Below are 12,640 nucleotides of genomic sequence, written 5' to 3' on the forward strand. Positions count from 1 at the left end.
TAGTTGGGAGGGCAATAGTCTTAGTCCTGTTTCTTTGGAGAGGACTAAATAAATTGCACAGATGCCAACTATCTCTTGTGCCTCTGTATAAATTGTTTCACCTGCCCAATTCTGCTTGAACCTCCGAGCTAGTGCTTCTGCTCCTTCATGGTCTTTTATAAAGTAAAACTACTTTCAGGCATGTTTTAAAAGTAGTTATTTAAAAATTAAATTGTGTGATGGTTCAGTTTCAGTTGATTTTCTCAGTATTGCATTTCTTTTTCTGGGTTGGTAACTTTTAATTGTTCAGATGTATATTGCAAAGAATTTTAGAGGGGATTCCTGTAACCCACATCCGCCTAATCCTCCATAAATTCTTTCATGTAAGGATAAATTTATGTTTAGAATACAGTATGTAGATATCAATTGTTAAGTCATCAATTATAAACAAAGCAAATGTGAGAAATTTAGGCCCATTTTACATTAGTTGTTTTTTCAAGGACAGCCAGATAAAGAGCACATTATACTAATAGTATCAGAGCCGGGGTGGCGCAGCAGGTAGAGTGCTGTACGGCAGCCCACTGAAGCTGACTGTAGATCTGTAGGTCAGCGGTTCAAATCTCATGAATGGCTCAAGGTGGACTCAACCTTCCATCCTTCCGAGGTGGGTAAAATGAGGACCCGGTTTGTGGGGGCAATATTTATTTATTATTTATTTATTATTTAGATTTGTATGCCGCCCCTCTTCGCAAACTCGGGGCGGCTCACAACAAAGTGAAACAATTTACAACAAATCTAAATTACAGTTTAAAAATATTTAAAAAACCCCATTTTCTAAACAAACATACATACAGACATACCATTCATAAATTGTATATGCCTGGGGGAGATGTCTCAGTTCCCCCATGCCTAAGGACAAAGGTGGGTCTTAAGGAGCTCACGAAAGGCAAGGAGAGTAGGGGCAGTTCTAATCTCTGGGGGGAGTTGGTTCCAGAGGGTCGGGGCTGCCACAGAGAAGGCTCTTCCCCTGGGGCCCGCCAACCAACATTGTTTAGTTGACGGGACCCGGAGAAGGCCCACTCTGTGGGACCTAATCGGTCGCTGGGATTCGTGCGGCAGCAGGCGGTTTCGGAAATATTAATATGCTGGCTCTGTTAAAAAGTGCTGTTGCTAACATGTTGTAAGCCACCCTGAGTCTGAGGAGATGGGTGGCATAAAAATTGAATGAATGAATGAATGAATGAACAAATAAACAAACAAACCTGTACGGGAGGTGATTGAAACATAAGTATTGTAACCAAATTTATCTTTTTCTTGTAAAAGTAAAATAGAACGCTGTCTGAAAAAAATTTCTCAAAACGAAACGTAACATTTTAGCGGTAGTACCATAATTAATATTAATATAAACTTTTCAACTTATTTTTCAAGATTTAAATTACCTAATTCTTAGAGTGTTAATAATCTACACTTAATACTGAATAAATATCACTATAACCAAATAATATACTTTATTACGTACACATTATAATATAATAAAAATATATTTTAAAAAAACCACTAAAAGATTCATGACACACATTTCAAAATTAACAGGTTTTTATTTGTCTGACTTTATGTCTTTTCTTCTTTTCTGGAGGTCAGGTTGCCAAACTTTACCGTGATTCCAGCCTAGGAAACGTTGTGAATATTATAGTAACTCGTTTAATTGTCCTCACAGAAGATCAGGTAAGCAAGTTCAGATATCTAAAATATAAGTAATACAAATTAAATGTAATAAAATATGTCTAAATATTGTTTGGAAAAAATCTTTAATGGTAAACTTTTATAATTACCAAGAGTCATCTGCATTATTATTTTGAATTTGGAGAGATTAGGAAAGTATTATTTAAATAATTGAATATTAGTTCAATTGAACATCATGAAAATAACATAAGTGAAAAATTGGAATTCTAAAATGTTGTCATAACGTGTAAAAACCTTCTAAAAAGCACTTTCCTCTGCATAACAGTACTTGCTGTAAGGGAGGAAAAGATAAATATTGGACTAACTCTATAATCCTTACTTTTGGCAAAATCAATTTGAAGTTTGAAATTATATCTTTAAGATGCATGCACAAAACATACTCTAGGGCAGATTTAACAGAGATAAAAATTGGCAAGAAGAAATTATTCCTAGAAATCACTGCTTCTAATTACAGATCATATTTAGACTTCAGAAGTCTTAACCGCTGACCCTAGTAACTTGTTTGGAACATTTCTGGTATGCATGTTGTATTGCAGCCAAACTTGGAGATAAATCACCATGCAGACAAGTCCCTTGATAGCTTCTGTAAGTGGCAGAAATCCATTCTCTCTCACCAAAGTGATGGAAACACCATTCCAGAAAATGGAATTGCCCACCATGATAATGCAGTCCTTATTACTAGGTATGATGCACTGATTTTTTTTCTCTTTTCTGTTTCTCATTTATCTGTGTTTTTTAAAAATACTAAAGTATAAGTATTTGTAGTGATTACATCAATTACTCTTTCATTATTTTACTGAAAGAGTAGTAGATGCTTGGAACAAACTTCCAGCAGATGTGGTTCGTAAATCCACAGTAACTGAATTTAAACATGCCTGGGATACAAATATATCCATCCTAAGATAAAATACAGGAAATAGTATAAGGGCAGACTAGATGGACCATCAGGTCTTTTACTGCCATCAATCTTCTATGTTTCTAAGATGAAAATATTGCTTTTATTGACATAATATAATATTCAATAATAGATCATACATTTTTGTCAGTAATAGATGAAGTATAAAGCCTACTGCATATGAAATGAAATAATATTATTGTATATTTAATGGTTAAAATTATTTTAGACTTTATTTTAGATCAAATCAAGAGCAGTACCCTAATAAGTTCTTGTTCATGGAATTCTGAAAGATGTGAATTCTTTTTTGTAGTTTTGATTTTTGGAATAATCTTATAGATATATCTATCAAACAAGTTTTAGATCTGGAGTATATCAATAGAAGATAGCTTTTGCTTTGTATACATGGCTTATGGTTGACTGTTGAGGGAAATAAGACCTTGGTCTTTAGTTCTTGAACTTCAATATAAAATTTTAATGTATTGATCATGTTTTTATCGCAGAGTTCAAGCACATGTAAATAGGAATTGTACCATGCTAATATCACAGTTGCTTTGTGGGTAGGTCTAAAGAAAAATAGTTCAATCAGCTTTTGGGATTCACATCTGGCTCTCTTTGCATTACCTTACATCTATTAAGACAGTGATGTGTGCCCACACCATAATTCAATGACCCCATGCCCCGTCCCATGATGCCCCTCCTCCATGCATGTGTGCACAACCCCCTGTGCTCCCCACGTATGCATACACGGCCCTGTGTCCTTTTTTGGACCTAGCAGGCTTTCCTGGATCCTGGGGGAGGGGCCAAAATGGCCTCCCCCACGCACCCAGAGGTCGGAAAAGGTCCATTTCCTGACTTCTGGTGGGCTTGATAGGCCCATTTTTTACTCTCCTCAGGCTCCAGATGTCAGAGGTCCAGAAAACATCCCCAACTAACTTGCTCCAAATGTTTCTTTCCAGCCCTAACCAGGTGCTAACAATGTTCCCAGATCTTAGCGGCTTGAAGACTCTTTTATTGTTACTCTTTGCGAAGAATATTTTCCAAGTCTTTTTTCCAAGATTTTTCCAAGTGTGCAGATTTTTTTACATTGTTCTACTTGCTCCAAAGGTTTCTTTCCAGCCCTAACCAGGTGGTAATGATTTCCCCAGCTCTTATTGTCTTGCAAGTGTTCTGCCGGATTCTCTGGTATGAGTCTCCCGAAAATTCAAGGGTACAAATTTCAGGCACACACATGTTTGAAAATTCAAAACAATGTTCTTTATCACAAAATTCAAAAGAAACAAAGCACCCTTTTTGTATTGCAAAGAGCACTCGTCCCAAAACAACCTTGTAGGCTGTACAATTCAAAGGCTGTACAATTCAAAGGCGTGAAAAATCAACAAAGAAAGTCCGGAAAACAGTAAGGCATGGTCCTGAAGAACTGCGATCAGATAATCTTCTACAACAGCCAAACCAACATGCTGCTATTTGTATCTGCAGCTCTAATTACTAGAGCCCCACCCAAACACTGGTGGCCTCTCTTATCTCCTGTAATATGTCCTCAATTGATCTCTTCTACACATAACTCTGCGCCTGAGTGGGTCCAAGACTTCCGCACCTGAATCGACCGAAGATAATGGAGATTGGCTTCCTGGGCTGTGTGCCAAGCCCCCCTTTTCCAAATCACTCCCGCCTTCTTCGTCCGAGGAAACTGCACTACCTGCCTCTGTCGACAATAAAACAGGCCTATGACATGTTGATGTTTCCCCTGCATCCACCTCCACATTCCTTGGGGCAGTAGCTGGGCCAGAGCCAACCACAACAGCAAGCTCTTTCATTTTTACTCTCTCTGAATAGGATTTTTTTAAAGCCCTAACCAGGGGATAAAATAATGTGCTGAAGTTGACCAGATTAAGAACGCTAGCCAGATGAATATCTGGTAAGCAGATTCTTTTCTCTATTTTTCTCCCCAAATACTAATATGCGTCTTATACCCCGGTGCGTCTTATACTCCAAAATATGGTATATAAATTTTGTCTGTAGTTACTATTTCCATTCATTGAAAACTTTACTATACAACTTTACATATTTTTATTTTATTCTTATTTATTTATTTATTTATTTTGTGCAAAACATAATGAAGGTTACATGTATGTATGTATGTATGTATGTAGGTAGGTAGGTAGGTACCTACATACACTAATGACTCTCTATACACTAATGACTGCATCTCATACGATCCATCTGTTAAACTACTGAAGTTTGCAGATGATACAACAGTGATCGGACTCATTCGAGACAATGATGAATCCGCATACAGACGGGAAGTTGAACAACTATCCTTGTGGTGTGACCAGAACAATCTAGAACTGAACACACTCAAAACCGTAGAAATGGTGGTAGACTTTAAGAGAAACCCTTCCACCCTTCCACCTCTCACAATACTAGACAACACAGTATCAACAGTAGAGACCTTCAAATTTCTAGGTTCTATCATATCTCAAGACCTAAAATGGTCACCTAACATCAAAAACATCATCAAAAAAGCACAACAAAGAATGTTCTTTCTGCGCCAGCTCAGGAAGCTCAAACTGCCCAAGGAGCTGCTGATTCAGTTCTACAGAGGAATCATTGAGTCTGTCATCTGCACCTCTATAACTGTCTGGTTTGGTGCTGCAACCCAACAGGACCGACACAGACTTCAGAGGATAATCAGAATTGCAGAAAAAACAATTGCTGCCAATCTGCCTTCCATTGAAGACCTGTATACTGCACGAGTCAAAAAGAGAACTGTGAAAATATTGACTGACCCCTCGCATCCTGGACACAAATTGTTTCAACTCCTACCCTCAAAACGTCGCTACAGAGTACTGCACACCAAGACAACTAGACACAAGAACAGTTTTTTCCCGAACGCCATCACTCTACTAAACAAATAATTCCCTCAAAACTGTCAGACTTTCTACTAAATCTGCACTTCTATTCTACTACTTTTTCTCATTATTCCTATCACCCATTTCCTCCCATGTTGACTGTATGACTGTAACTTGTTGCGTATATCCTAAGATTTTTATTAATATTGCTTCTTCATTGCTTATTTGACCCCTATGACAATCATTAAGTGTTGTATCACATGATTCTTGACAAATGTATATTTTATTTTATGTACGTTGAGAGCATATGCACCAAGACAAATTCCTTGTGTGTCCAATCACACTTGGCCAATAAAAATTCTATTCTATTCTATTCTATGTGACTATGTATGTATGTGACTACACACCTAGAATGATTTTGTTTCTTTTTTAACTTTTCCCTTTCTTTCATAGCTTTGTATAGCCTTTTTCTTTTTCTATATTTTTAGAAAAATATTTAATAAAAAAGAGGGTTTTAAAAAAAGTTTTTCTGGAGGTAAAGATGAAATGAATCTTGGTCTTCCCAATATCCCATTGTAACCACTATAAAATACTGGCTTTTAATATGGTAATATTGTGAGAATGAACTCGGGAGACAGAAGGAAGAGGCACAGTTAGACAATAATTTGATAAACAAAACCTGAGTCCAAGGGAATGAGAATGAAGAAAGCCTGGAGAATTAAAAAAGGTTGGAGAAAGATACTTTGAGAATTGTAAGCATCTGTTATGATAATACTAAAGCTAAGATAGTGTTAGTGTTTATGGTTTGTGCAGAATTCTTGTCTGGGGTCAGTCTTGAAGGGCTGTCAGAAAACTGGGGTGCATAGTTTATAAATAAAATAAAAAATAAAAATAAAAGGAAAAATTAAGTTGAGGTCATAGACAAGATAGACCCAAAGTTTCAAGTTTTGCTTACTGCAAAATATCTCATTTACTGTTCCAATATATTCTAATAGTTTAAATTCTCAATATATTTGTAAACAAAAATTCATACAAGTGAACAAAGGTGAATTATATAAGATGTGTGTGTGTGTGTATACAGTTATTTTTGTAGACTTGTTTCCAGAACCAGTTTGGTCTAGTGGTTAAAACACCCAGCTACAAACCAGGATATGAATTCTAGTCCTGTTTGAGCCATGAAAGCCAGCAGGGTAACTTTGCACCAGTCACTCTCTCAGCCCATAACATTAACTTTGGGCAACAAGCTACTATGTCAATTCCTGTCAAAAAGCAGGTCCTGCAGTTGCAGAAAAATTCTAGGAAGAAAAAAATGTGAACTTCTTTTGTTGTTAATATAAACACAACCCACAGACAAACATACACATATAGACACATAATATTTTTTTTTTAAAAAAGTTGTCAGTTTGCTAATTTAAGAACTGAATATTCAAACTGGGCCATTGGCTCAGAATTTAACATTATATGAATAACATTGCACAAACTTTAAACTGACATACTTTTCCACTCAGTTGGCAGAGTTGCAAGATGAAGATTAGGAACATGTGGTTCCTGTTATACAAAAACTATAGTTTGTCATATTTAAAAAAATAATGGTTGGTGTAAACTTTGTTTTAATAATTTGATTCTGGTTTTTCAACAAATCAAAGTCTAAATTACTTAGAGGCATAAAAATAAATTGAAGATAATGTTGTTTAGAAAACAAATGCTTCCTATCTCCTTTCTGTTAGACTTTAAGGGGAGGGAAACTGAAGAGTGTTGTTTTGTGATTTGGAAAATAAACAGGCATTTTCAAATGTGTATATTCAAGCATATGGAGTCTGTAGCTATACATTTAATTTTTGTGTGTGTATGAAAAGGCATTATTCATTTTATTTATATTGTTCAGGAATTCAAAGTGGTGGAATATATTCACTTTCAACAGAACATATTTTGATGGCATTACAATTTACAGTACCACATTTTATCTTCGAAACCAACAATTTGCCACAATTTACAGTACAACATTTTGCCCCCTGGAGGCGGAGTAAAGACGCTGAGACATATATTGTGGATTAATAAAGGGTCATTTATTAATTAGCATAAATTTAAATAACTTTAAATAAATGTGAATACGTAAATTTGAATATTTAATTCAAAACAAACTAAGGACCTGCAGAGCCAAACTAATGGGGCGGAAATTCCTACCATAAAATTCCTTGGCAACATTGGGCAAGAACTCCTTGCTGAACCAGGTGAAGGTACCACCTTCACCTGGATCCAAGCCACGCCCCTTCGTCGTGTGGGAGGAGTTCACCCTCCAATCCCCGTGGGAAATTGGATCCGGTGATTCCCATGGACATCCTCTCTCCAATCCCCGACGTTGCTTGAACCTCTAGTTCCTGGAGAGAGGCGGTCCATCATCCTTTAAGGATGCCCGAAAGGAGCATGCGCAGTTGCTTCTAATTTCCCATTTCTGCCCCTAACCTGCCAACCCCATTGACCAAAGGGAGGCCTATTTAATAACTAAGTGTGCCGCACCCCCTAACCAATCCAGTCCGCACCACCAGTGTGGAATAGGCGAAAAAACGGCCGCCTCTAAAGGGGAGGCCGCAAAAAATTCCTATTCGGCCCCGAGGCGACCTCCTCAGGACACACTGTTGATAGCGGAGGGTGGGCGGGTGTTCGCTCCAACGCCAGCAATGCATGGGTCCCATCCGGATCACCCTTGAATAGGGCGATCCGGGACCCTCCCCAGCAAGCCGGCAGCGCACTCTCATTGGCGCGCTGCCAGAAGCCGAACTTCCGGTTCAAATTGAACCCGGAAGTTCGCAGCTCTAAAAGAGATGAATCACCGTCCCCCTGCCCCGTAGGCAATTTTGATCGGCGGTTTAAAACCGCCGATCGGGCATTTGCCCCCTGGAGGCGGAGTAAAGATGCTGAGACATATATTGTGGATTAATAAAGGGTCATTTATTAATTAGCATAAATTTAAATAACTTTAAATAAATGTGAATACGTAAATTTGAATATTTAATTCAAAACAAACTAAGGACCTGCAGAGCCAAACTAATGGGGCGGAAATTCCTACCATAAAATTCCTTGGCAACATTGGGCAAGAACTCCTTGCTGAACCAGGTGAAGGTACCACCTTCACCTGGATCCAAGCCACGCCACTTCGTCGTGTGGGAGGAGTTCACCCTCCAATCCCCGTGGGAAATTGGATCCGGTGATTCCCATGGACATCCTCTCTCCAATCCCTGACGTTGCTCGAACCTCTAATTCCCTTTAAAGATGCCCGAAAGGAGCATGCGCAGTTGCTTCTATTTGCCCATTTCCGCCCCTAACCTGCCACGGAGGGTGGGGTCAGATCTCAATCTTGGCCCCCCCGACCCCCACCCAGCCTCCTAAACTAATTCCTGGAGGCACCTCTGCAGGTCCGACAGGAAAATGGCGTTCCCCTCATCTGAGAGGTGAACGCCGTCGGCCCGGTAGAGCCAGGGGGTTCCAAATTTTATAAAGGGATGCTTCACCACCACCCCCAACTCCCTAACCACCTTCCCAATGGCCTGGTTGACCCTCAACCTGGCCTTGTTAATGGCTTTCGGGGAGACAGCATTCCACCAGATCAGTCTGGGGAGAATCTCAGACCAGACAATACGTGTGCCTGGATATGCGGTAGCGATGGCCCGTAGGTCTTCGCGAGCCTGAATGCTCACCACCAAACCACTCAAAACACCGAGGTCATTGCCCCCGAGGTGGATCACCAGAAACTCGGGAGCTCTCTTGGATCGACACCAGTCAAAAAACAGAGGGCGGAGCCCCTCCCAGCGCAGTCCCCTGCGGCCCATCCAGACGACGTCCATCCTTGCGCCCAGGGAAAGCTGCGATACGACCGGAGACCTCGCAGCAAAACAGCCGGCCCAAAACACGAAACTGTGGCCAAAGAGCCAAACCACGTGCCGGGAACCAGCAACGGCTGAAATAACAAACAAAACAATTAAAACGGCCAATAACCGGGTCCCTATCGGGGGGGCCTAACGTATGAACGGAAGGCTGCGGACCTCCAACCGCCGATGGCCATGATGTGGTGATCCGCAAAACCAGCAGTGGCGGCCGCAGTAGCAGCGCCTATACGATAGGAATGTGTGCCGAACCTGGAAGGGTCCGCACCAACTTGTTCTAGGGCCCGGTTTGTAACGGCCCAAAATTGGTACTTAGTCAGGGGAGCCCCACTACCGTGACAGAAGAAATATCCCTGGGTTTCCCCTCGACAGGCGCGGAATGTGGCCAAAGCCGCCACCGGGCAGACAGCAGCATCATTCATTGGTGCCAATGTAACCTCCGCGCCGCGACCATGTTGGTCCGTTTTTGACTGGCGCAGGCGGATGGATACCCCAGTAGGTCATAGCTACACATCGCTCCACAGGAGCGCGCGCAGACTAGTGTCCCTTACAGAACTGGCCAGAACCTCACTAACCCTAAAAGCCCCAAAAAAGAGTGTGGTCGCTGTCGCGTGGAAAAGGCAGGCTTCATAATGTGAAGAATACAGCCTGACCCACGTGTGGCTTAAGGCCGACAGCTGCGATATGGATAATGGCTTCCGGGTATCGGCTGCCAGAGGCGGACGTTCCCATGACCACCCTTCTAACATTCTCCTGACACGGAAATCAGTACACGTGTCAGGAAAACCTTGAGCCTTGGCGATAAACGCCAGACCTGCTAACTTACCCCTAATAGTTTTCACAATCAGACCGCGTTGATGTAACAGCAGACAGTGCTCCAACAACTGGTCGACTGGTATGGGCCAGACCTGCCTGTAGCCCTTATTAGCCCTGAATTCCGAGAATTCCTTACCTGCCCTGTGGTATGCAGCCCGGGTGCTTGGGGCTATCGACAGCCAAATGGCCCGATCTGCCTCCTGCCTCCAATGTTCTGCAGCCCCGCCAGGCTCCACAAATGTCCTGGCATCTGGTCTGGTGTGCTCCGTGCCCTGGGTGCCAACGCCCGGAACCTGGCCAGCTGTCCACGGGATAAAGCGTCAGCTGCACCATTCTCCAATCCAGGCACATGGCGTGCCATAAATAATGCATTCAGAGCCAAAGCTCTACTGACGAAAGAACGAACCAGGTGCATTACCCTCTCGTTTTTTGAGGACAACGAATTTACCACATGGACAACCGCCAAGTTGTCACACCAGAAATGAACCACCCGGTTGGCGAGCTGACCTCCCCAGAGTTCGACTGCTACCACTAAGGGAAAAAATTCTAAAAATGTGAGATCCCTACAAATACCAGCTGCTGCCCACTCGGCAGACCACAAAGAATGGCACCACCTGCCTCCTAGCATCACCCCGAAGCCAAGGGAACCCAAGGCGTCGGAGTGCAATTGCAAGTCTGCTTGGAGAAGCAAATCTTGCCGCCAGAAGGAAATCCCATTAAAGCGGGCCAGGAATGTCTGCCATACCTGCAAGTCTTCTCTGGCCCCTGCCTTGAGCCGCACACGATGGTGGGGCGAGCTCAATCCCTGCATGGAAGAATACAGTCTGCGTAAAAACGCCCTAGCGGGAGCGATTACCCAGCATGCGAAGTTAAGCAGCCCTGTGAGCTCCTGGAGCTGTTTGAGGGTCACCTTCTTAAGGCCAGACACCTCCTCCAGTTTGAGCCGAATCTTCACAAGCTTATCCTCGGGCAGTCTACAAGACTGCGTGGAGGAATCTAGCTCTATGCCTAAGAAGGAAATCCTAGAGGATGGTCCTTCCGTCTTCTCTGGCGCTAGGGGGACCCCTAAGTACAAACACAGCCCCTGGAATGCCGCCATTAGGTCTTGGCATTGGGGTGTGCCCGCCGGGCCTGCCACCAGGAAGTCATCCAAATAGTGGATGACTGACCCGGAGCCAGTTCGTCTCCTGAGTGCCCACTCAAGGAAAGTACTGAAACTCTCAAAAAGAGCACATGAAATTGAACATCCCATAGGGAGAGTCCGATCCAGGTAGAAACTTCCCTCGAAGCAGAACCCCAGGAGATCGAAGTCGTCGGGATGTATGGGCAAGAGCCTAAACGCCGACTTAATGTCGCTCTTGCCCATAAGTGCCCCGACCCCGCACGCCCGGACCATAGCTACCGCCGCGTCAAATGAGGCGTAGCGGACTGAACACAGGTCCTCCGGTATGAAGTCGTTCACCGACTCCCCCCGGGGGAAGGAAAGGTGATGGATAAGTCAATATTCCCCCTGGGCTTTCTTAGGTACTACTCCCAGGGGGTATACCCTCAAATTAGGCATGGGGGGGGAAGGAAAGGGGCCCAGGACCCTCCCTTCGTCCACCTCCTTCCTAATCTTAACCCGGACTAACTCCTCATTACCCTGCACTGACCTCAAATTTTTTGCCATAAATGCCTTGCGTGGACCCTGATAAGGGATCCTGAAACCCTCACAAAAGCCCTGCAGGAGTGCGTCCGCCTTCTCACGCGGGCGATACCCCTGCAGGAGTTCGGCCAAGCGCTCAAGCTTGACCGGACTGGGTCCCTTGCGTCGCAGGAACGGCTGGCTTGTTTTTGTCCCTATAGTTCCTGTTTCTGCCGGGACGTGTGCACGTGTGGGTGGCGTGGGAGCCCCCACACTTACCACAGGCGTGCCTGAACCTACAGGAGGAGCGTGCGCAAGAGCCCTTAGCGCTGTATTCGAAACAAAGCTGGGTGGGTCGAACACCCTGCCCCGCAACATTGCGGGGTGCCGCCGGCTCCTCCTCCATCAGATGACCGCTATCGGTCCTTTGACCCGTCCCGCTCTTCTGGGCCTGAAACCAAAGGTCAGGCACTTCCCGATCCCAGGGCAGGGAAGGGTCATAAGCCACCCTCATCCGGAATGCCTCATCGTAGTTCTACCATGCATCCCCCTTGACCTCAAAATACGCCATGGCGATGAGGTCAATGTATTTAAGGAGTGCCGTGGCCCTACCCAGTTCCTTTTGTATTATAACGGTGGCATAGGTCAGGAAGGCGTAAAGCCAAGACCTAAAACACCTCAGCACCTTGACCTTTTTGGCTCGATTGGTCCGGGCCTCTTCATCCCTCTCCTTCTTGGGAACTTCCCTGTTTAACAGGGTGTAGAGGTCGATATATTCCCCCCTCCAAATCTTATCCCTGATCGAGGGGTGCAAATGATACCCCAAAGGAGTTGATGGGAGGCCTACCGG

The 12,640-nt window shown here is 43.4% G+C and overlaps 1 protein-coding gene across 3 annotated transcripts in view; it reads left to right on the top strand.

Annotated features, from left to right (window-relative positions):
• ADAMTS6 (ADAM metallopeptidase with thrombospondin type 1 motif 6) overlaps positions 1–12,640 on the top strand; it is a 146,197-nt gene that overhangs the window by 54,549 nt on the left and 79,008 nt on the right. For all 3 annotated transcript variants that reach the window (XM_070743273.1, XM_070743275.1, XM_070743274.1), the window contains exons 6-7: positions 1,621–1,704; positions 2,259–2,404. In XM_070743273.1, the coding sequence (XP_070599374.1) occupies positions 1,621–1,704; positions 2,259–2,404 (230 nt within the window). The remainder of the gene's footprint in view (positions 1–1,620; positions 1,705–2,258; positions 2,405–12,640) is intronic.

This window comes from Erythrolamprus reginae, chromosome 2, assembly GCF_031021105.1.
Source record: "Erythrolamprus reginae isolate rEryReg1 chromosome 2, rEryReg1.hap1, whole genome shotgun sequence".
In the NCBI taxonomy this organism is placed as follows: domain Eukaryota; kingdom Metazoa; phylum Chordata; class Lepidosauria; order Squamata; family Dipsadidae; genus Erythrolamprus; species Erythrolamprus reginae.